The sequence below is a fragment of the Globicephala melas genome, chromosome 20 (genome assembly GCF_963455315.2).
Source record: "Globicephala melas chromosome 20, mGloMel1.2, whole genome shotgun sequence".
Taxonomy (NCBI): domain Eukaryota; kingdom Metazoa; phylum Chordata; class Mammalia; order Artiodactyla; family Delphinidae; genus Globicephala; species Globicephala melas.
The window spans coordinates 48364401-48387268 of record NC_083333.1 but is presented as its reverse complement, the minus strand read 5'-3'; the positions used below and the strand labels follow the sequence as shown (position 1 = coordinate 48387268).

Sequence of the window (22868 nt, the reverse complement as noted above, 5' to 3'; positions counted from 1 at the left end):
GGAAAGAATAATTCAAATCAATTACTCTACTCTGAAATAGCAAAATTCACTGCTAAACCAGCCTCTTGAAAGGGGCAATTCATCCTTCAGAGTAACAAAAGAGAACACATATGACCACTAAAAGCTAATTATAATCCAGGTCACCTCACAAAGACACATTTATTTCTTTATACCAGTAAAACAAAACTCTCTGGTTGATGAAACTATAAAAATGAACATGGATGGAAACAGTTAAGATAAATTTTAAGATAGCAATTACAGGGTTCATATGTGATGCTAAAAGCTTTCAAAAGCAATTTGCCCCCCAATATTTGAAATTAATATTGCCACTCCAAGTAAAAACATAAATTCATATAAAGCAGAATCCTTAATATGTCTAAACTTAAAATCTAGGTTAAAAAAGAAATTCCAATTTTGAATCTAATGCAAACTATATGACCTCAAAGAAGGGTCACAATTTCTCATATATAAACTAACATTAATATTGTTATAAATTTGAAAATATTTTAAAATAAGTTACTTGTTTATTTCACATGGCACGAAAACCAAAAGATACAAAAATCTCCTTTCCCATTCATGTCCTTTCTGGTTCTCCACTTAGGGAACAACTATTGTCCTTATGTATCCTTCTAGAGATGTCTACGGATATATACCCAATATATATGTATACTCCTTCCACAAAATTGTCCTCTCAAGCTCGCAACTCCGAAATCACTAGCCCCCAATATGTTGCCAATCTCTTTTTTCTTTCTCACTAAACCTCAATACATTTCCAGAAGAAAGGCGCATTTCTCCTAACTTAAATTTCTGAAACTGTTTTTTAAATTAATTATTTGTTTATTTTTAGTTTTTGGCTGGGCCACGTGGCATGGGGGATCTTAATTCCCTGTGAACCTGTGCCCCCCTGCAGTGGAAGCATGGAGTCCTAACCCCTGGACCGTCAGGGAATTCCCAAACTCTATTTTTTGTTTTTCATAATATTTACTGGAACTTCCCTGGTGTTCCAGTGTTAAGAATCGCCTTCCAATGCAGGGGACACGGGTTTGATCCCTGGTCAGGGGACTAACATCCCACATGCTGTGGGGCAACTAAGCCCATGCACCACAACTACTGAGCACGTGAGCCACAACTAGAGAGAAGCCCGTGCGCCACAACAAGGAGCCTGTGTGCCGCAACGAAAGATCCCACATGCTGCAACAAAAATCCCATGACTAAGACCTGACGCAGGCAAAAATTTAAAAAATATATTTAAAAAAATAATAATATTATTATTACCTTATTTATTTAGGCTGCACTGGGTCTTTGTTGCAACATGAGGGATCTTCAGTTGTGGCATGAGGACTTCTTAGTGGCGGCACGTGGACTCTTAGTTGCGGCATGCAAATGCTTAGTTGCAGCATGCATGCAGCATCTAGTTCCCAGACCAGGGATCAAACCTCAGCCCCCTCTTTGGGAGCGTGGAGTCTTACCCACTGGACCAGGAGGGAAGTCCCCCCAGATTCTGGGTTTTGAATGCGATTGCACTGAACCTATAGATTACTTCAGGGAGAAATGCCATCTTAACAATATTATATCTCCCAACCCAATAACATGTATCTCCTATTTAATCTCCTGAGCATAAGGATATTCTCCTATGTAGCCACAGTCAGAAAATTTCATGTTGATCCAGTATTGTGTAATATAAAATCTATGTTCAAATTTCCCCAGTTATCCCAATAATGCCTTTTTTATTTTGGCCGCACCACGTGGCTTTCAGGATCTTAATTCCCCCAACAGGGACCGAACCCAGGCCCCCTCAGTGAAAGTGCCAAGTCCTAACCCCTGGATCACCAGGGAATTCCCACAATAATGTTTTTTTAATATCCAGGATCCACTCAGGGATCATTCATTACATTCAGTTGTCATATTTTTTAGTTGTTTTTAACCCAGAACAATTCTCTAGGTTTTGTGATTTGTTTTTGTCATTCATGACACTGACAGACAATTGTCAAAAGAGTCCAGGCCAGTTGTCTGCAGAGTGACCCTCAATTTGGATTTGTCTGACTGCTTCCTCGTGTCCGCAGGCTAGATATAAGGGTTTGTGTTCAGGTTAAACTTTTTTTTTGGCCAGAATACTACAATGCTGAAGTCATAGCCTTCTTAGTATGTCACATTAGGAGGCACAAAATGTCAGTCTGTCCTATTATTGGCAATGCCAAGCCTGATCATTCAGTTAAAGTGCTGCCTACCAGCACTGTAAAGATGCCCTAAGTAATCTATACAGTGATAGTTTGAGATTGTGTGAAATATCCTATTCCTCACCAAAATATGCCACATTTTAGCATTCATTAATGATTCTTGCACGAATCAAGTGCTATTGTCACGGTTGTAAACTGATGATAGAATTAGGACACTAACTACATTTATTAGTTGTCTTCTCTAAAGAAGAACTTTCCATTGTTCTCTCTACCTCTTTATAATCTTTTTGTACCAGTATGGACTTAGGGATTCTTTTTTTCCTCATTATACTATAACTTATTCCTGTTATCGTTTTGATGCTCAAGTTGCTTTATATTTGCCGGTAAAAGTCCCTAGAATTTGAATTTTTAATGAACTCACCATATGATCTGTATTCATAGCTAGATTTAGGAACAGAAGATAGAGCCAGTTCCCTTATTTTGCCAGTTCAGGTAATCTACATGGCTTTACCTGAGATCAAATGAGTAAGAATCAGAATTGAACTAAGTATTTTATTATTGGCCTAGTGTTTGTACACCATTATAGGATCACAGGAATGTCATTCCTCTATATATTAAAGGGAGGGGCCTTGAACATTGTGGCAGAGGTTGGTTGCCTGCTCAATAGCCATTTCCCTTTTGTTTTCAATAGGGGCACTGGAGTGATACCAGATGAGAAAGAGGCCTTTCTTCTGGTTTCAGTATGTTCTCTGCTTGCTGCTGGGGCATACTGCAGCCAGCAATGTGCAGGACACCTAGTGGTCCTTATCCTAGGGAATTTCAACATTCCTCCCCCACCCCCCTCCAGCTCTGTGAGTGGCTTCCCGTGGAGAGCTTCCCAGCAACTTTTGCCTCACCTAATCCATCCTCAAAACTGCAACCAAAATCATCTCTTTAAAACACAAATTTAAGATTGACGGTGGTGATGGTTGCACAACAATGGAAACGTACTTAATACCACTGAACTGTATACTTAAAATGGTTAAGATGGTAAATTTTGTTATATGTATTTTGCCATAATTAAAACACACACACACACCCCTACCTAGTTATGTTTCCCACCCCAACTCTGCAATAGTTTACTCTTGCATAACTCTTAACCACAGCCTATAAAAATGCAGTATTTTCTGACTTTATCTATGCCTCTTGTTCCCATATCTTTGTTCCACCTACCCTTCATCAGAGTCCCTTATATTCACCATGCCTCCTCCTATCACAGAGCTGTTCACAAATGCAGTTCCTATGCCTAGAACACATTTTCTTCTTCTATTAACTTTTAGTAATTCTTAAGACCTCAGCTCAAACATCACTTCTCTGGCCTCTCCGGTTAGGTAAACTACTCCCATTTTAAGTTCCCACTAACAGATATACAAATAGTTAAGAGTTGTAATGTTTCAGTTCTTTTTGTGATCATTTGATGAATGCCTCTCCCCTCTCTAAACTGTAAGCTTCCATGAGGGCAAAGACCCTGTGCTTGGCACATACTGCACTCAAATATCTGTTCAATGAATAAATGAATTGCAAGACTCACATGCAATTCCATCGGACAGCCACTAGGAGACACCTTTGCTACATTTGCACTCAGGTAATTTTGATCATCATCAGTACAAATTTTGATAAGCAAACTTCTCTCTTTCCCAAAAAACTGGAAGAAAAATGACTATTAACCATAAGAGTGGTGCTAAATTCTATAATTTAATTTACTATGGGCCAATAAGAATTACCATGCAACAAGTTAAACTTAAAAAGAAAGCTAGAGGGCTTCCCCGGTGGCGCAGTGGTTGAGAGTCCTCCTACCGCTGCAGGGGACGCAGGTTCGTGCCTCAGTCCCGGAAGGTCCCACATGCCGCAGAGCGTCCGGGCCCGTGAGCCATGGCCACTGAGCCTGCGCGTCCGGAGCCTGTGCTCCGCAGTGGGAGAGGCCACAGCAGTGAGAGGCCCGCGTACCACAAAAAAAAAAAAAAAAAAAAAGAAAGCTAGAACTTAAATAGTTAACTTTTTTCCCCCCAAGTGCCAAAATAAAGACAGGAAAAGTAATATGACAAAGCATTTCTTTCAGCTTAAATGTTCAAATCTAAAGGATATTCTCTTTTAAATGCTGTACGCCTTAAACTTATATACAGTGCTGTATGTCAGTTATATCTCAATAAAGTTTAAAAAAATAAAAAAGATATTTGAGAAAATATGTGATAGAAAAATAAAATCAAGAGAAAAAGTAGAAGCAATTTTTTTCCATTACTAAAACAAAACCATCTCTCCCACGTCTTTTTATATGAAAATATTCATTTATTTCCATACATTTGTTTACAAAATTATGTTACAATAATATAATTGTCATAGGAAATAACTATAGCAATTGTATTTTATCTCCTACATGGAGTTTTCCCTGGTCTAGACGATCTTTCCCATCAACTGTTATTATTTCTTCCCTTTTAAAAATAACAGTAGCAAACCCTCTCTTGACGCTATTCTTTCTACTCCAGCTAAAGCCCCATCTCTTCCTTCCCAACCTAGGAAGAGTGTCTAAAACTTGCTATATCAAAATTTCCCCTTCTCACTCTTTCTTGAACCAACTCCAGTCACGATTGTGGTCTCAATATCCACCAAAAGCTACTTTGTCAAGGTCACCAATGACTTTCACATTGTAAAACCCAAAGGTCACTTCTCAGTCTTTCCTTTACCTGAACTATCAACAGTATTTGAAATTTTTTTTTTAATTGAGGTATAACTGACATATAACAAAATACCTTCTTGAAACAGTTTCTTCTCTTAGCTTTCAGGACACTCTCCTGAACCTTCTTGTATTTTACCTGTGGCTCTTTCTCAGTCTTGTTTTCCCTGTTCTTCCATTCATGCCCCCACCTCTTAACAGTGACAGTATCTCAGGGCTCAGTCACTGGACCCTTCCCTTTTCTTTTTTCCCCCCTTTTTTACCTACACTCAATCCCTTGATTCAGCCACAGACTGATATCTCTAGCCTGGCCCTCACCTAGTCAATTTTCATAACCAGAAGCCCAATGGATATCACCACTTTAATGTCTGATTAGCACCTTGAAGGTAAGTTGTCCAAAATTGAACTGACCTCCCCCTGCTACATATACTCTGGTCTTTGCTACATCAGTTAATGGCAACTCCACCTTTCAAGCTGCTCAGTTAAAAAAAAAAAACATAAAAAGGACACTTTATATTTGTTGTTCCTTCTGCCTAATATCTTGCCCCAAACACCCACAGACCTTGATGCCTCATCTCTTCACTCAAATGTCATCTTTTCAGACCTCCTCTGACCATCCCATTTATTTATTTGTTTGTTTTATTTTTGGTTGTGTTGGGTCTTCATTGCTTCTTGTGGGCTTTCTCTAATTGCAGAGAGAGGGGTCTACTCTTCGTTGCAGTGCACAGGCTTCTCATTGTGGTGGCTTCTCTTGTTGCAGAGCATGGGCTCTAGGCCAACGGGCTTCAGTAGTTGTGGCTCGTGGGCTCTAGAGCGCAGGCTCAGTAGTTGTGGCGCACAGGCTTAGTTGCTCCACGGCATGTGGGATCTTCTCGGACCAGGGCTCAAACCCGTGTCCCCTGCATTGGCAGGTGGATTCTTAACCACTGTGCCACTACGGAAGTCCCCTGACAATCCCATTGAAAATTACACTCCCACCCCCACAACGTTTCCTGCTTTATTTTTCACATTAGCACTTTTTACTATATACCACAATATATATTCTACTTATTTATTTTAGTTTATCATCTGTTTCCCCTCACTAGAAAGTAAGTTCCATGGGTCCAGGAATTTTCACCTGTCCATTGCAGAATCCTCAGAACCTAGAGCAATACCTGGCACACAGCAGGCATTTAATAAATATTTGGTGAATGAATAAACAATCACAAAGAAGTGGGGACTCTGTATGTGGTTTTATCCATTTTTTTTTAAGTTTATTTCTTTTTTGGCTGCATTGGATCTTTGTTGCTGTGCACGGGCTTTCTCTAGTTGTGGCAAGTGGGGGCTACTCTTTGTTCTGGTGCGCAGGCTTCTCTTTGCGGTGGCTTCTTTTGTTGCTGAGCATGGGCTGTAGGCACGTGGGCTTCAGTAGTTGTGGCATGCGGGCTCAGTAGTTGTGGCTCACGGGCTTAGTTGCTCCGCGGCATGTGGGATCTTCCCAGACCAGGGATCGAACCCCTGTCCCCTGCATTCACAGGCGGATTCTTAACCACTGCGCCACCAGGGAAGTCCCTGCCAGCCTATTTTTAAAAACATTTCATCTGGAGATCATTTCAAATGTATAAAGCTATAAAAATAAAACTATGACAAAGAACACCGATCTTTACTCAGATTCATCTATTGTTGACATTTTGCCCCATTCGCTTGTTTTCAATCTACATATATATAAAGATTCTGGGGCTTCCCTGGTGGCGCAGTGGTTGAGAGTCCACCTGCCGATGCAGGGGACACGGGTTCGTGCCCCGGTCTGGGAAGATCCCACATGCCACAGAGCGGCTGGGCCCATGAGCCATGGCCGCTGACCCTGTGCATCCGGAGCCTGTGCTCCACAACGGGAGAGGCCACAACAGTGAGAGGCCCGTGTACCGGAAAAAAAAAAAAAAAGATTCTGTGTGTATATATAAAAAATATTTTAAATAATGGTCCTTTATCCCTAAATACTTCAAAGTGTATTTTCTAAGAATAAGGACACTGCAGTTATCAGCTTCATAAATTTATATTAATATAATATTTACCTAATATACCATCTACCATCCATATTCTGAATTATCAGATGGCCTAATAATATCCTTTATAGGATCCAGCCTAGGATCAGGAATAGCATATACTTGTAACATTTCTTTTCTTCTTCTTTTTTTCTTTACTTGTAACATTTCTTTAACCTCCTTTATCTAGATTGAGGCTATGCATTTTTGACCAGGGTACTACATAGGGGATATGTGTACCACACATCTGGAGGCATACAATGTCCAACTATTCCTCATTAGTGATGGTAACTGTCATCACCCAGTCAAAGTGTCTGATTTCTCTACTCTCTAATTACTATTTTTTCTCTCTGGCAACTAAAAGTAGTTAAACAATGCTAATATCTTGCTGCCTAAGTATTTTTGAATATTTGTATAATATACAAAATCGAGGACCACGCACATTATTTCTTTCTCTAGGTAGTTAACAAATGTTGAAACTAAGCTAAGAAGAAAAACAGCATCACATCAATCAAGATCTCTCTCTCTAAATACACACCAATCTATTAATCAGTACCTTTTGTATTGATAAATACATTTCACCAACAACTCATCTAATGCTATTATTCAGTCTCCATTTCCCCACCCTTACACCATCCCAATAAAAACCAACAGAGTACATAAAAGAGAAACTTGACCTGGTAGCAGTTCATAAGAGAAATATCTAGAGATCTGAGCTTAATAAGCCAACTAATGTGTTAAGATTACAAAAAGCTAATGACAGGATTCTTGGACTCCATTATTAGAAGTACAATGTTCAGGTAGCAGGAACTAAATATTTCCATTGTACTTCAAACTGGTCAGACCACATCTTGCAGTGTCCTCAATTCCCAAATCACGTTTATTGAAGGAAACATCTAGAGGAATACGACAAGAATAATGAAGGGTCTGAAATTAGCCTAGAGAAACATGCTAGCCAATTCTGAATAGGTAAATGACTGTCATTATGCAAAAAGAAAAGGAAGTACACTGCCCTGTCTGAAAGCTTCATGGAAGCAGATTTTTAACTCACAGAATTGTCTAATAATACAAGAATTTCTACTTTGAAACATTAAGGAAAGATTACTGAAGATATTCAAGCAGGTTGAATTACTTCTTGTCTGAATTACTCCAGAGCTATATCTGAACTAAGTAGGAATGTCTGAAACAGGAAAACCAGTTGGTTTTTCTGCTCTTTTTGCCACTCCATCACCTGTTCCTTCTCTTCCTCTCCACAATCACTTAAGGGTTTCAAGGCTTACTTGAAATGCTTGGCGCGCACACACTTAACATATACAAAATAAATTGGCATCTACTTTCTAAACTGAAGGTTCACCTTACTTTTGAACCTGGAGTAAGACCTTGCCCTCAGTCCGTGTTGAGTTCCCCACAAAAATTCCCTCTATTTCTTTAGTAATATTAATTCCTTGCCTCCCATGCCTTCCTCCTAAGCTCACTAATGTTACAAATGGCAACAGTTAACTGGAAATTTACCATCTACCTGAAGTGTCAATAGCAGCTGACTATCTGTCATCCACCTTGCCCCCTTTTTCTCCTTGCTAACAATTGAAGGATCAATTATATCACATGTATACTATGAATGAATGGCTTGGGAAACGCAGACAAAAATCTGTAAAATATGTAAAGTGCTTAGAATACTGCTACAGGTCCCTAAATGGGACCCTGGCCTCCAATTTTATTACCCTATAATTTTAGCCATTGTGATCTTTTAAAAACAAGCTGGATCAGCTAAAATGATCCTTTAAAAACATACTGGATCATGTCTCTGCCCTACTTCAGTACACAACAGTAATAAAAACAACTAACATTTACAGAGCACTTACTATGTGCCAGGCACTATTTTAAGCACTTTACACGTGCTAAGTTACCCAATACTCATGACAGTATGAAGCAGGCCCCACTTTACAGCTGAAAAAACTGTGCCACAATATATTAAGTAATTTGCCCAAGTTTGTACAGTAAATAACAGCACTGGGATTGGAAACTAGGAATTTTGGCTTCAAAGGCTACCTCTTAACCACTATGGCCTACTTCCTCTCCTATTCTTCAATCCCTTCCCAAAAGCATTTAAAATAAAATTCCTTATCATGGTCTAGAAAGCCTTGCAGGATTTAGTTTTTGCCTACCACTGGTAATGTCTTCACCAAACTCCTTACCTTAGCTGCGCCACCCTCTTAATCAGGCAAGTGTCCTCATCCCCGCCTTCATCTTACATCTCTACCTCCTCTCTCTCACACTGGCTTCATTCTTGGTCCTTAAAGACAGCAAGTCCTTTCCTTTCTGCATTAGGATTCATTGCTAACAAACAACAATTTCCAGCTCAGGTTAACCTAGGCCAAAAAGGCAACTCAGAAGAAAATCAAGTAGCTCACACAGTAGACAAGAAGCTGGAGAACCAGGCAAGGAGACAGGGCAATTCCAAACAACTAGGCAGGAAAACCCAACCACATCAATGAGCACTGCCAAAGGAGGTCAGTATCACTAGGATGAATTCATTCCAACCACGTTTTTGGTTTTTAATGTTTATCCTTTCTAGATTCACAACTCAAAATCATGGAACAGGGAATCTAACTGATCTAGCTGGTGCCATATGCCTGACCTTTTATGTTTTATAAAAGGACCCTGAATAGGAATGTCTAAACTAAAACTGCACATAGTAGGGGAGATACAGTTTCCCAAAAGGAAGTCAGGGCATTATTCAGTAGGAAAAAAGAATATATGCTACACAACCCGCACCACCATCCCTCCAAAATCAAATGTCCACTAATTGCCTAACAGCCTTTGCAAGTGCTATGGCTTTGCTTTGACTTGGCCCCTTCTCCTCCTTTTAGGTCTTACTCACTCAAAATATCACTTTTTAAAAGAATGTTCCTTGGGCTTCCCTGATGGCACAGTGGTTAAGAATCTGCCTGCCAATGCTGGGACACGGGTTCAAGCCCTGGTCTGGGAAGATCCCGCATGCCGCAGAGCAACTAAGCCTGTGTGCCACAACTACTAAGCCTGCGTTCCAGAGCCCGTGAGACACAACTACTGAGCCTGAGTGCCACAACTACTGAAGCCCACGCGCCTAGAGCCCGTGCTCCGCAACAAGAGGAGCCACCGCAATAAGAAGCCTGCGCACCGCAACGAAGAGTAGCCCCCGCTCACCGCAACTAGAGAAAGCCCACGCACAGCAATGAAGACCCAACGGAGTCAAAAATAAATAAATTTATTAAAAAATAAATAAATAAAAGAATGTTCCTTAATCATCCTCTCCAAAGTAGCCCTCCTCTGCTACCCACTATCCCTCCCACCAATCAGTGGCATATCATACTGTTTAATTCCTTTATAATGCTTTTTAAAATAATTTTCTCACTTGTTTATTATCTATTCTCCCCATTAGATTATAGGCTCCATGAATATTGGGACTATATGTATATGATCACCAAAGATGAACAAAGATAGTAACATGATAGGTAGCATGATCTTTTAAAAATGCAAATCAGATAATGTTAGTCCTTAGCTTAATATCCTTCAATGTTTCCCAGTGCCCTTAGACTAGAATGAAAACATCTGTGGCTCATGTTTGCCTCCTTAACTCCTGCCTTTTGATAATTCCTACAACAGGCCACGCTGTTTCCCAATTCAGGAACCATGCCTAGAATATTCAACAGGCTCTTCACAAGAATAACTCCTTCTCAGCCATCAAATCTCAGATAAAATAACACTTCCTAAAAGGATCATTTCCATCACACTATCTAAAATAGCTTTTACCTTCTAAATTATTCTTTATCATAGGACTTTCATATTTCCTAACCTGTAATTATTTCATTTACAAGCTTACTTTTTAAAAAACTAAAGTAGAATTGACTTGCAATGTTATATTACTTTCAGGACAAGTTTCCTTCTTTATTGCCCATCTCCCCAACTACTTAGTCTTGCTCCCTGAGGGCAGAGTCTATCTGTATAATCTCTCCAAAGCCTAAGGCAGTGCCTGGCACCAAGTCAGTTCTCAAGTATCTGTTAGAGGAAGAAGGAGAGAAGGGAAAAAGTGGTGTTTTCTAAAAGAAATTTTCCTTAGAAGAAAATTTAATTAGTACATCCAAGGTAAGGTATTTCTATAGCTATAATCCTCTAGCCTTCCTTTCAAAACCAGGTAGAACAGAAAATAAGCATGTTTATTTTGTCATGTACAATTTACTTTGCTAGCTAATGAAAAAAAAGAGCTTTGAAGGCTCTGAAGAGAAATATGAAGGGCTGAAGTAGGGAAGGACATTTAGAAATAGTTTTAAGGCTAACATCAAGCCTAGGCATACATTTACTTCCCTAGAAATAAATGGGAACTAGCAAAACATTGAACATAACTCATGATCAAAGAGCAATTGGCACTGAAACCCATACTTTAATTAGGTTTTCAATCATTTACTATAATTAGGTTTTCAATCATTTACTATAATGTCATATTTATACCTTCATTACGTGCCAAATGAGGGTTTAATTCTCAGTCTTCTCTTTTATTTTACCACCATATATTATAGAAAATCCAAGATGATTTCACGAAATATTAAGTCCTACTTACCAAGTGCTCTTGCTACTGCCAGAAATGGAATCTGGTCAATGACTGTGCTCCTTCTCACAGGTCCACTGTGAGTGAGCCGAGGTCGTTTCCAAACTACACGATTCACCCCAGACTTGTTCATCACGCTAAAAAATAGAGTTCACATAAATACTCTAAATGATTAAAATATAACAACTAAAGTAGTTTAACGTGTTAAATAGCTAATAAAATCAGATTATTGCAAAATAATGACTTATCTGTTTCAGATACAAAGATGCATAAACCAAAGCTCCTGTTCAGAAGGCAAAGACAAAATAGGGTAGATTAAGATGAAAATTTGGAGGTTATTGAGGTAGGCTAGACAGAATGGAATGGAAGCAATGGGAATAGAAATGAGTAGATATCATGTATGTAAAAAAGCAAGATAATTTTTTTTTAAGATCCAATGACAGGCACACACACACACACACACACACACACAAATGGAAATACACAGAAATAGACTACTGCAATAGGACATAATACATTTTTTCCTTTTCAAATCCATTTCAGTGGGATTCAGTGGTCTTAGTTAATTTCTGCCACGATATTCATTTTGTGTTTCTTTTGGATTTTTTTAAAACATCTTTATTGGAGTATAATTGCTTTACAATGTTGTATTAGTTTCTGCTGTATAACAAAGTGAATCAGCTATATGTTTACATATACCCCCATATCCTCTCCCTCTTGCGTCTCCCTCCCACCCTCCCTATCCCACCCCTCTAGGTGGTCACAAAGCACCGAGCTGACCTCCCTGTGCTATGCAGCTGCTTCCCACTAGCTATCTATTTTACATTTGGTAGTATATATATATCCATGCTACTCTCTCACTTCGTTCCAGGTTACCCTTCCCCCTCCCCGTGTCCTCAAGTCCATTCGCTACGTCTGCGTCTTTTCTCCTTTTTAAAAATAAATAAATTTATTTATGTATTTATTTATTTTGGGCTGTGTTGGGTTTTTGTTGCTGTGCACGGGCTTTCTCTAGTTGCAGCGAGAGGGGGCCACCCTTCATTGTGGTGAGCAGGCTTCTCATTGCGGTGGCCTCTCCTGTTGTGGAGCACGGGCTCTAGGCATGCAGGGTTCAGTAGTTGTGGCTCGTGGGCTCTAGAGCACAGTCTCAGTAGTTGTGGCACATGGGCTTAGCTGCACCACAGCATGTGGGATCTTCCCAGACCAGGGATCGAACCCGTGTCTCCTGCATTGGCAGGCGGATTCTTAACCACTGCGCCATCAGGGAAGTCCTATGTCTGCGTCTTTATTCCTGTCCTGCCCCTAGGTTCTTCAGAACCTTTTTTTTTTTTTTTTAGATTCCATATATATGTGTTAGCATACAGTATTTGTTTTTCTCTTTCTGACTTACTCCACTCTGTACAACAGACTCTAGGTTCATCCACCTCACTACAAATAACTCAATTTCATTTCTTTTTATGGCTCAGTAATATTCCATTGTATATATGTGCCACATCTTCTTTATTCATTCAGCTGTTGATGGACACTTAGGTTGCTTCCATGTCCTGGCTATTGTAAATGGTGCTGCAATCAACATTATAGTATATGACTCTAAAAAAGCAAGAAAATTTGATAACTAAAAAAACTGAGGGGAGGAAGAAGTGGTTAAAATTGAAGAGGGATTACATAATGATAAAAGAAATTGAAAAGGCTGTATACTTTTTGAAGGATTTAGGGGTATTGAAAATAGAACTTCAATTTTAATATTTTTGATCTGAGGAATTAATAATAAATTTCTCAATAGAAGTACCTATGTATTTAGATATTTTTATATTTAGAAGTGAGACTAGACTTTGGAAACAGATCAGCTGTAGAAATATAGATTTGGGGGTTACACAACAAGAAAACCCGCCTAGAAATTTGGTGTTGGAGCAACAGAAATCTGTAATTAATACACAAGAAGTCAGTACACTCCAGGGTGCCTAAAACATTGAGATATAGTCAAATATTGCAGCAAAAAAGTAATAAAACTCAACAGAGATGGTCTCTCAACCTATGCCTGAACGACTGAAATGGGAAACTGGCCCTTAAATCAATTTAATCATAATCTGCCTGGAATTTTAAAAAATAAATAAACAGAAGAAAAATGTTCCCCTGGAAGGCTTTAAAAAGGTGAGGGGAAGAGTGGCAAAGAGCATTCCCAAGAAACAGTATTAGCCTGCCTGATATTAGGTTCACCTGACAGATACATGCATAAGACACAAGTGGATTCTGAACTCTCAAAGATAGATGACATTAAGATAACTGAATTAAGTCTTCACACTAAGGTCACACGTGCACACTGAAACCCTCTGATTATAATCTGAAATTTCATTTCATCTATGGCAGGCCAGCTGACAATAATATGTGGTCTTCTTGTCAGTTACTGTTCTCATTATTAATGAGTACTATGACATCCTGATGTATACATGAGTCTCTTAATAGCTTACTATGTTGACTGTGAGTAGTATGACTCTGTCCCCGTAAACCTGATGAACACTGAAACTAAACTGGCTTCAAGATATGGAAAGCTGAAGACAGGACAGATAGTGGTGACCATCTCCACAGGAATGTCAGTATGAAATGCTGTAGACCTCAGCAGCAGCCTCCAAGTTAACCTCCATTTGTGGCTTTTCTATTTCTGCTCTAACTTCAAAGGAATGAAGACACTAGGGAGAAGAGATAACAAATGGAACACAAGTTCTAAGAGAACCAAAATAAAGGCATAAACCTTCATAAATGAGAAAAAAAATCTTCCTCTGAGCCCAGAAAAACATGAATATGACAGAAGGAGAACAGCCTCAATCATCTTTAAGTAGAAAACAAGCTCATGAGACAAGGGCAGGCCAGGAGATTTGAGCAGCTCTGTCTCATGAAACTTCCTGCAGTGATGGAAATGTTCACTAGGCACAGTCTGATACAGCAGGCACTAGCCATGTCCACCAACTGAACACTGTCAATGTGATTAGTGCAAATGAGGAACTCAATTTTTAATTTAATTAATTTATATTTAAATTCAAACAGTTATATGTGGTTAGTGGCTACTATACTGGACAGAACAGGGGGGAATGCAGCAAGTACAGGATGAGCAGAAAACTTTGTCAACATTAACCTAGAAGAGAAATTCAAGAGAGGTGTTCATTTACTAGCCCTTTTGGGAATTAAGTTTAATTTGTAATACTGAAAGCAACATTGTTCTTGGTCATAGTAAGAGTATCGAAGGCCATCACTCTTGTTATTTTATGCTTTCTTCAATGCTGATCCTCAAAAAGCAAACAGGAGAGTAAACATTGAATCTACAATTCACAAGAATCTGTGAAACATAAGAGTTCCAGGAGAAGAGACACCAACATTCTGCCTTCCTAACACCTTATGCCCTATTGTTCTTTCCTAAACCAGCTCCCTAAAAAGTAAGGCTTAATACTTAAGTAATTACAGTACCTACGCAAATTGCTTCCAACATAACTCTCCTAGGAGCTCTCTAGATACTTAATATTCAAAGATATTATGGTCTCTGTGTTTCTCAGAAACAAATGACAAAATAAGGGCACTGGCTAAAACAAAGTTTTAAATCCAGAATCAAAAAATCAAAGAAATGTTGCAAAAGATGCTGCTTTTATTGCACTTCCTGCTGTTGTCCTGCATGACTAATGGCATACACAAAGGATCAGCCTGATATGCAAAAGGCTGACTGAGCAGCAACAGAAGGCTGGAAAAACAGAGCACTGGCCAGTTGCCCAGGGTGAGGACAGAGGGAAAGGAGTAAATAGCTTACAATAAAACAGTTGAGGGACTTCCCTGGTGGCACAGTGGTTAAGAATCCGCCTGCCAATGCAGGGGACATGGGTTCAAGCCCTGGTCCAGGAAGATCCCACATGCTGTGGAGCAACTAAGCCCGTGTGCCACAGCTACTGAGCCTGTGCTCTAGAGCCCACGAGCCACAACTAATGAGCCCACGTGCCACAACTACTGAAGCCTGCGTGCCCAGAGCCCGTGCTCCACAACAAGAGAAGCCACCACAATGAGAAGTCTGCGCTCGGCAACGAAGCGTAGCCCCCGCTCACCGCAACTAGAGAAAGCCCGCACACAGCAACGAAGACCCAACACAGCCAACAATAAATAAATAAATAAATATTTATTTATTTTAAAAATAAAAAAAAAAAGTTCAATTTGTGCAAAAAGACACCTGCTTTCAAATGGCAAACAGCATCTGTCCAACTATCCAGATGCTATTTTAAGTAACAGGACAAAAAAATAAACTCTAAAAGAAGTTATTAAAATAAAAATAATTTTAATATTCATAGTGAAAAATAAAGAACAGTCAAGAAAAGCATTTTTTTAAAGACTAATGAGAGGAGTCAGGCCTACCAATATTAAAAATTAAAATAAAGCCTCAATTTAAAATAATATGGGCTTCCCTGGTGGTGCAGTGGTTAAGAATCCGCCTGCCAATGCAGTGCACACGGGTTCGAGCAGCAATGAAGACCCAACGCAGCCAAAAATAAATAAATAAATTTATTAAAATAAAAATAAATAAAATAAGTATGGTACTGGTGCACGAATATACAGTATTAAAAAAAGAAAGCCCAGGGGCTTCCCTGGTGGCACAGTGGTTGAGAGTCCGCCTGCCGATGCAGAGGACGCGGGTTCGTGCCCCGTTCTGGGAGGATCCTGCATGCCACGGAGCGGCTGGGCCCGTGGGCCATGGCTGCTGGGCCTGCGCGTCCAGAACCTGTGCTCCTCAGTGGGAGGTGCCGCAGCAGTGAGAGGCCTGCATACCGCAAAAAAAATAAAAATAAAAAGCCCAGAAAAAGACCCAAATATATATAATTGCAAAGCTCAATTTGCATAACTATCAGTATTGGTCTCAGATACATACTGACCTTCACACTCATAGGATCAAATAAACTATAGCATGAAACCAGGCTCATTTAACTTTGTAGCATACAGGACAGGAAACAGAGTATGCCAGCACTGCTGCTTCAGTCGTGCTGTCTTCAGCAGTGATCCTTACAGAAATCCAGGAGCCAATTTCTAGGCACCACAAGTGAGCTTCGTATGCCATAAGAATCAGTATCTTAACAGCCCATGACTTGCTCGTCCCTGCACAAGTCAAACTGCATGTACACATGGCAGCTAAGGTCTCTGCTTCCCAAGAGAAATTTGTGGTCCATTCAAAATCTTTCCTATCCAGATGCAGTTCCATTCAAGGGTCATTCTAAAATAAGCAATGTTGCCTTATAACAGAGCTGACATTCCATATTTATCTTAACCAGAGAAAGAGTGCTAGAAGAGGATAAACTCAAGATCATCTTCCCATTGAAGAAGGGTTTTATGCCTGGTAAGCCTTTTAATCAGTAAGGAATGGTTGTTCAAGTGGCTACCAATGGCCAATGAGAAAAAAATATTAACATATCCCTACTACTCAGCTTTAATTTTATAATTCCAGAGCTATAAGATTAAAATGTAAATGATGGGACTTCCCTGGTGGCACAGTGGTTAAGAATCCACCTACCAATGCAGCGGACATGGGTTCAATCCCTGGTCCGGGAAGATCCCATGCGCCACGGAGCAACTAAGCCTGTGCACCACAACTACTGAGCCTGCGCTCTAGAGCCCACGTGCCACAACTAATGAGCCCACGTGCCACAACTACTGAAGCCTGTGTGCCTAGAGCCCATGCTCCACAACAAGAGAAGCCATTGCAATGAAAAGCCCGTGCACCACAACGAAGAGTAGTCCTCGATTGCTGCAAGTAGAGAAAGCCCACGCCCAGCAACAAAGATACAATACGGACACCCCATATTTAATTAATTAATTAACGAAAAATTTAAAAGAGGGACTGCTTAAAATGTGAATGATGAAACCACACAAATACTAGAAAGGTGGTTCTCAAAATATGGTTCAGGGATGCCGGGAGTCCCCCAGACCATTTCAGGGAGTCTGCAAGATCAAAATTATTTTCTTTTTCTTTTTTTAAATTTTATTTATTTATTTATTTTTTGGCTGTGCTGGGTCTTTGTTGCTGTGCTCGAGCGGGGGCTACTCTTCGTTCTGGTGTGCAGATTTCTCACTGCGGTGGCTTCTCTTGCTGCAGAGCCCAGGCTCTAGGCACGAGGGCTTCAGTAGTTGTGGCACATGGGCTCTAGAGCGCAGGCTCAGTAGTTGTGGTGCACAGGCTTATTTGCTCCACGGCATGTGGGATCTTCCCAGATCAGGGCTTGAACCTGTGTCCCCTGCATTGGCAGGAGGATTCTTAACCACTGTGCCACCAGGGAAGCCCTCAAAATTATTTTCATAATAATACTACGACCATGTGTATACAGTGGACTTTTTGAGCAGTTACAGGATTTGCTATATTGTATAATAAAATGTGTCAATATTTGGATGATCTACATAACTCAGCTAACCAATACTTTATAAATGACCAATACCTAGGTTTCAAAATCATGCATGGGGGTTATATACTATAGGATTCCAACTATATGACACTTTGGAAAAGGCAAAACTATGGAGACAATAAAAAGACCAGTGGTTGCCAGGAGTAAGAAGGGAGGAAGGGGGCTTCCCTGGTGGCACAGTGGTTGAGAGTCCGCCTGCCGATGCAGGGAACAAGGGTTCGTGCCCCGGTCCAGGAAGATCCCAAATGCCGCAGAGCGGCTGGGCTCGTGAGCCATGGCCACTGAGCCTGCGCGTCCAGAGCCTGTGCTCTGCAACGGGAGAGGCCACAACAGTGAGAGGCCTGCGTACCACAAAAAAAAAAAAAAAAAAAAAAATGGAGGGAGGAAGGGATAAATAGGCAGAGCACAGAAGCTTTTTAGGGCAGTGAAACTATTCTGTATGAAACTATAATGGTAAATACATGTCATTACACATTTGTCAAACCCTAGAATGCACAACACCAAAAGCAACCCTAACGTAAACTATGGACTTTGAGTGATAATGATGTGTCAATGTAGGGTCGTCAATTGTAACAAATGTACCACTGGGGAAGGATACTGATAGTGGAAGAGACTATGCGAGTAGAAGGAGGCAGGGAGTATACAGGAACTCTCTATACTTTCTGCTCAATTTTGCTATGAATCTAAAACTGCTTTAAACAACAAAAATCTACTAATTAAAAAATCATGCATGGATAAAGATATTATTCAACCAATGGCTCTTGGTTGTAACTGATACACCTATGGCTCTCAGTGAAAGAGTATGAAAAAAGTCACTGATATGATTTCAGATACCACACTATATTATTAACCTTCAAGAAACTCCCTCTTCGTGAATTTTAGAATAATATCAAAGAAGAATACCCCCAAAATATGGAAAAGCTTTTAAAATAGTCTCCATTTTCCACCTATAAATCTCTGTAAAACCAGACTTTACTTCAGATACTACAACCAAAATACCTTATCACAACAGATTGAATGTAGAAGCAAATACACGAATCTAGCAGTCGCCTATTAAGCGAGACAATAAAAAGACTTTTAAAAAATGTAAAACAATGCCAATCCTCTCAAATGTTTGTTTTGGGGAAACAGCTATTTTTTCATAAAAATTTTCTTTATATTAACAAATAATGAGCCTAACATTGTTATTTTTCAGTAAATGAACAAATATTTGAAAATGTCTCCATTTTAATTCCTAATATGGTAGAATCAATACATATAACCCATATAAACAAAAAGCTCTTTGAGGGCCTCAATTTTTAAGAGTGTAAAGGGTTCCTAAGACCAAAGTATTCATAACTGCTGTACAAGAAGAAAATATAGAAGACTTTTTAATAACCTCAGAGTGAAGGAACTGTATGTATGGCACAAAACCCAAAAGTCATAATGGTAGAGACTGATCAGTTTAACTACATTAAAATAAACTGCCACATGGAAAAATATTCCAGGAGCAGAATCAAAACACAAACTGTGAAAACAACATCTGAAACTCATCAATTATATCAGTCTAATTTCTCTAATGTCTAAGTGGCTCCTACACATTAATACAAAAAAGGCTAACTACTCTCCCCCAAAATGAACAAAGAATATAAACAAAAAAAACACAGAAAAGGAAGTATAAATGGCTCTTAAATAAAAAGATATTCAACCTTTCTCAAGATAAATGCAAATGAAAACATCACCAAGATGCCTTTTTTTAACCTACAACTGGATATGATCAACTGTTGTCAGGGTCATCCACGTATCCTGATGATATAAGTATAAATTTGTACAATCTCCATGGAGACAAAGAGTTAGCAATGTAATTTTATATCCTGCTTATTGTGACCAATAAGCATTCTCCTATATTATTAAAAATTCCTGGTAGGGGAAAGGGGGAATTGGAGGAATGTGGTCAAAAGGTACAAATTTCCAGTTATAAGATAAATAAGTACTATGGATGTAATGTACAACATGATGACTATAGTTAATACTGCTACATTATATACAGGAAAGTTTTAAAGACAATAAATCCTAAGTGTTCTCATCACAAGGAGAATTTTTTTCCTTTATTCTCTCTTTTCTATTTATTGTATCTATATGAGAAGATGGATGTTAGCTGAACCTATTGTGGTAATCATTTCACAATATAAGTAAATGAAACCATCATGTGGCATGTCTTAAATTTATAGAGTGATATATGTCAATTATTTCTCAGTGAAACAGGGAAAAAAAATCATATATTAAAGAAAAATTCCCCATATGTATGGGAGTTCATTACACTATTCCACCTTTACTTTTTTTTTTTTTTTTTTTGACTGCGCCACGCGGCTTGCAGGATCTTAGTTCCCCAACCAGGGATTGAACCCAGTCCCTCAGCAGTGAAAGTGCAGAGTCCTAACCACTGGACTGCCAGGGAATTCCCCTACCTTTACTTTTATGTTTGAAATTCTTCATAACACCATGATTTTTAAAAATTTACATATAAAAATTAATGTTCATATCATATCCAATGTTATGAATATATATTAAATGTACTTAACCATTTTCCAGCTGTTGGGCCTTCAAGTTATTTTCAGCTAAATTAACAGTCAATAAACACAGCTGCAATCAATAGCTCCATTCAGATATTTTGGTCCACATTTCATATTTCTTCTTTAGAGTAGATTCCTTAAATTACTGAGTCTATATACATTTAAAATTAGTGGTGTTATATTTTGTGTAGGTCATACCAATATATAATCCTATCAACAGGATACCCATTACAACAAAAATATTGCTAACCCAACAGCAAAAAATATAATTTCATTTCAATAATGTTAAACATTTTTTCGAATGTTTATACTATTTTTTTGAGAATCTGTTTTTGTTCAAACTTCCTCTCCATTATCCATCTATCTGAAGGCAGCAGAGTTTTAGTGTTTTTCTTACTTATCTTTTGAACTCCTGGTAGTTTAAGGATGTTAATTCTTTCCTTCAGTTTATTATTTCTCTGAAAAAGACCATTTTGATTTAATAAAAGCAAGAAAGAGGGCTTCCCTGGTGGTGCAGTGGTTGAGAGTCCACCTGCTGAAGCAGGGGACACGGGTTCGTGCCCCGGTCCGGGAAGATCCCACATGCCACGGAGCGGCTGGGCCCGTGAGCCATGGCCGCTGAGCCTGCGCGTCCAGAGCCTGTGCTCCGCAACAGGAGAGGCCACAACAGTGAGAGGCCCCAGTACCACAAAAAAAAAAAAGCAAGAAAGAGAGGAGGGACTTCCCTGGTGATCCAGTGGTAAAGAATCCGCCTTCCAATGCAGGGGACACAGGTTCAATCCCTGGTCAGGGAACTAAGGTCCCACACGCTGTGGGGCAACTAAGCCTGCACGCCATAACTACTGAGCTCGCGCATCTCAACGAGAGAGGCCACGTGCTACAAACTAAAGAGCCCATCCACCGCTCTGGAGCCCGCGCCATAAATAGAGAGAAGCCTGTATACCATAATGAAAGATCCTGCATGCCGCAACTAAGACCCGATGCAGCCGAAAAGAAAAAACGACGACAAAAACCTGGGGCTTCTTAAAAAAAAAAAAAAAAAAGCAAGAAAGAGGAGGCAAGTAATAATATCATTAAGACTTGAGTTAGAATGATTATTTAGAAAACACCAGACTCTGTTTAACTTGCCTTAATCCTTGATTTTTAAAAATTAGTATTGGAATAATTTTTAAATTTTCTTATGTTACTCATTCCTCTGATTTTTAGAATAATCTTACATTTTAGTTTGTAGCATAAAAATATGCTGAAGTCAAATTCAGTTCATAGTTTACAAACTATCTCGATACATATTGAGACAATAAGTTGAAACAGAGGTTTGCAGCATATATGACTCAGAAATAAAAGGGAAAAACTGAAAGCTAATTCTAACAAAATTCTATTCCCAAAGACAGATTCAAATTGTTCTACTCTGGGGGACTTCCCCAGAGTAGGTGGTCCAGTGGGTAGGACTCGAAGCTCCCAGTGCAAGGGGCCCAGGTTCGATCCCTGATCGGGGAACTAGATCCTGCATGCATGCTGCAACAAAGACGACCTAAGACCCAGCGCAGCCTAAAGAAATAAATATCAAATTGTTCTACTCTGGAACTATAAGGGCTGCTCTGTCCAGATTCTGAAGGGCATGCTGATCAGTATTTATGTAAAAGGTTTTAAATAAATCCTTGTATGTTTTGTTACTTGAGTAACAAAATTATTATTATTATTAGTTATATTATTATTATTATTTAATAATATTAAAATATTATTTCCCTTTGGAGCCATTATCAGAAATAAAACAGTCAACTCAAAATAATAAGATAAATATGAACATACATAAGTACTTCATCAGGCAAACTGAAAATCTGTAACTTCATTAAAAGGGAGGAGTAGGTCAATCTGGTAAATAAAGCAGAAAACGACTAAATAGAACCAAGAGCAGAAAGACAAAATAGGACAATAATTACCTCCCACCAAGTCCTTCAATTCGTTCTCTTTCCTTGGGAAGTTCTGGCTTATGGTCCTGTGTCACCTCCACAGCTCTGATAAAATCATCCTTTGGGTCATCCTGAATTCCAAGAACCACCCCTGAGTCACCCACATGAGCTACATACATCTTCAGGCCCCGTATGATGACCACACTGGCAGTTGTCCCTGACGTGCTGGGAAGACCTGTCATAGTCTTTGGCCATTCTGCTGTAATAAAAAATAAAACATTTTACTCTTTCAGGTGTATACATTAATCCTGTGGCAGAATAAAAATGCCAACATATGCTGAATTAGCATGTTAAATTTTGAATTAGCATAGGAAAATATTTAAGAAAAATATTTTGAAAGCTATTAAAGAAGGACTTCTATTAATCCCTTCATTCACATATTAATAAATTAATTTTATAAATAATGCAACTATATTATGACCATCAAGCTG

The 22868-nt window shown here is 39.2% G+C and overlaps 1 protein-coding gene across 1 annotated transcript in view; it reads right to left on the bottom strand.

Moving 5' to 3' along the window:
* Window positions 1-22868, bottom strand: part of PPM1D (protein phosphatase, Mg2+/Mn2+ dependent 1D) — a 53267-nt gene that overhangs the window by 13271 nt on the left and 17128 nt on the right. The window contains exons 2-3 of the mRNA XM_030881833.2: window positions 22408-22636; window positions 11509-11633 (exon numbers count right to left, since the gene is read on the bottom strand). Of these exons, the coding sequence (XP_030737693.1) occupies window positions 11509-11633; window positions 22408-22636 (354 nt within the window). The remainder of the gene's footprint in view (window positions 1-11508; window positions 11634-22407; window positions 22637-22868) is intronic.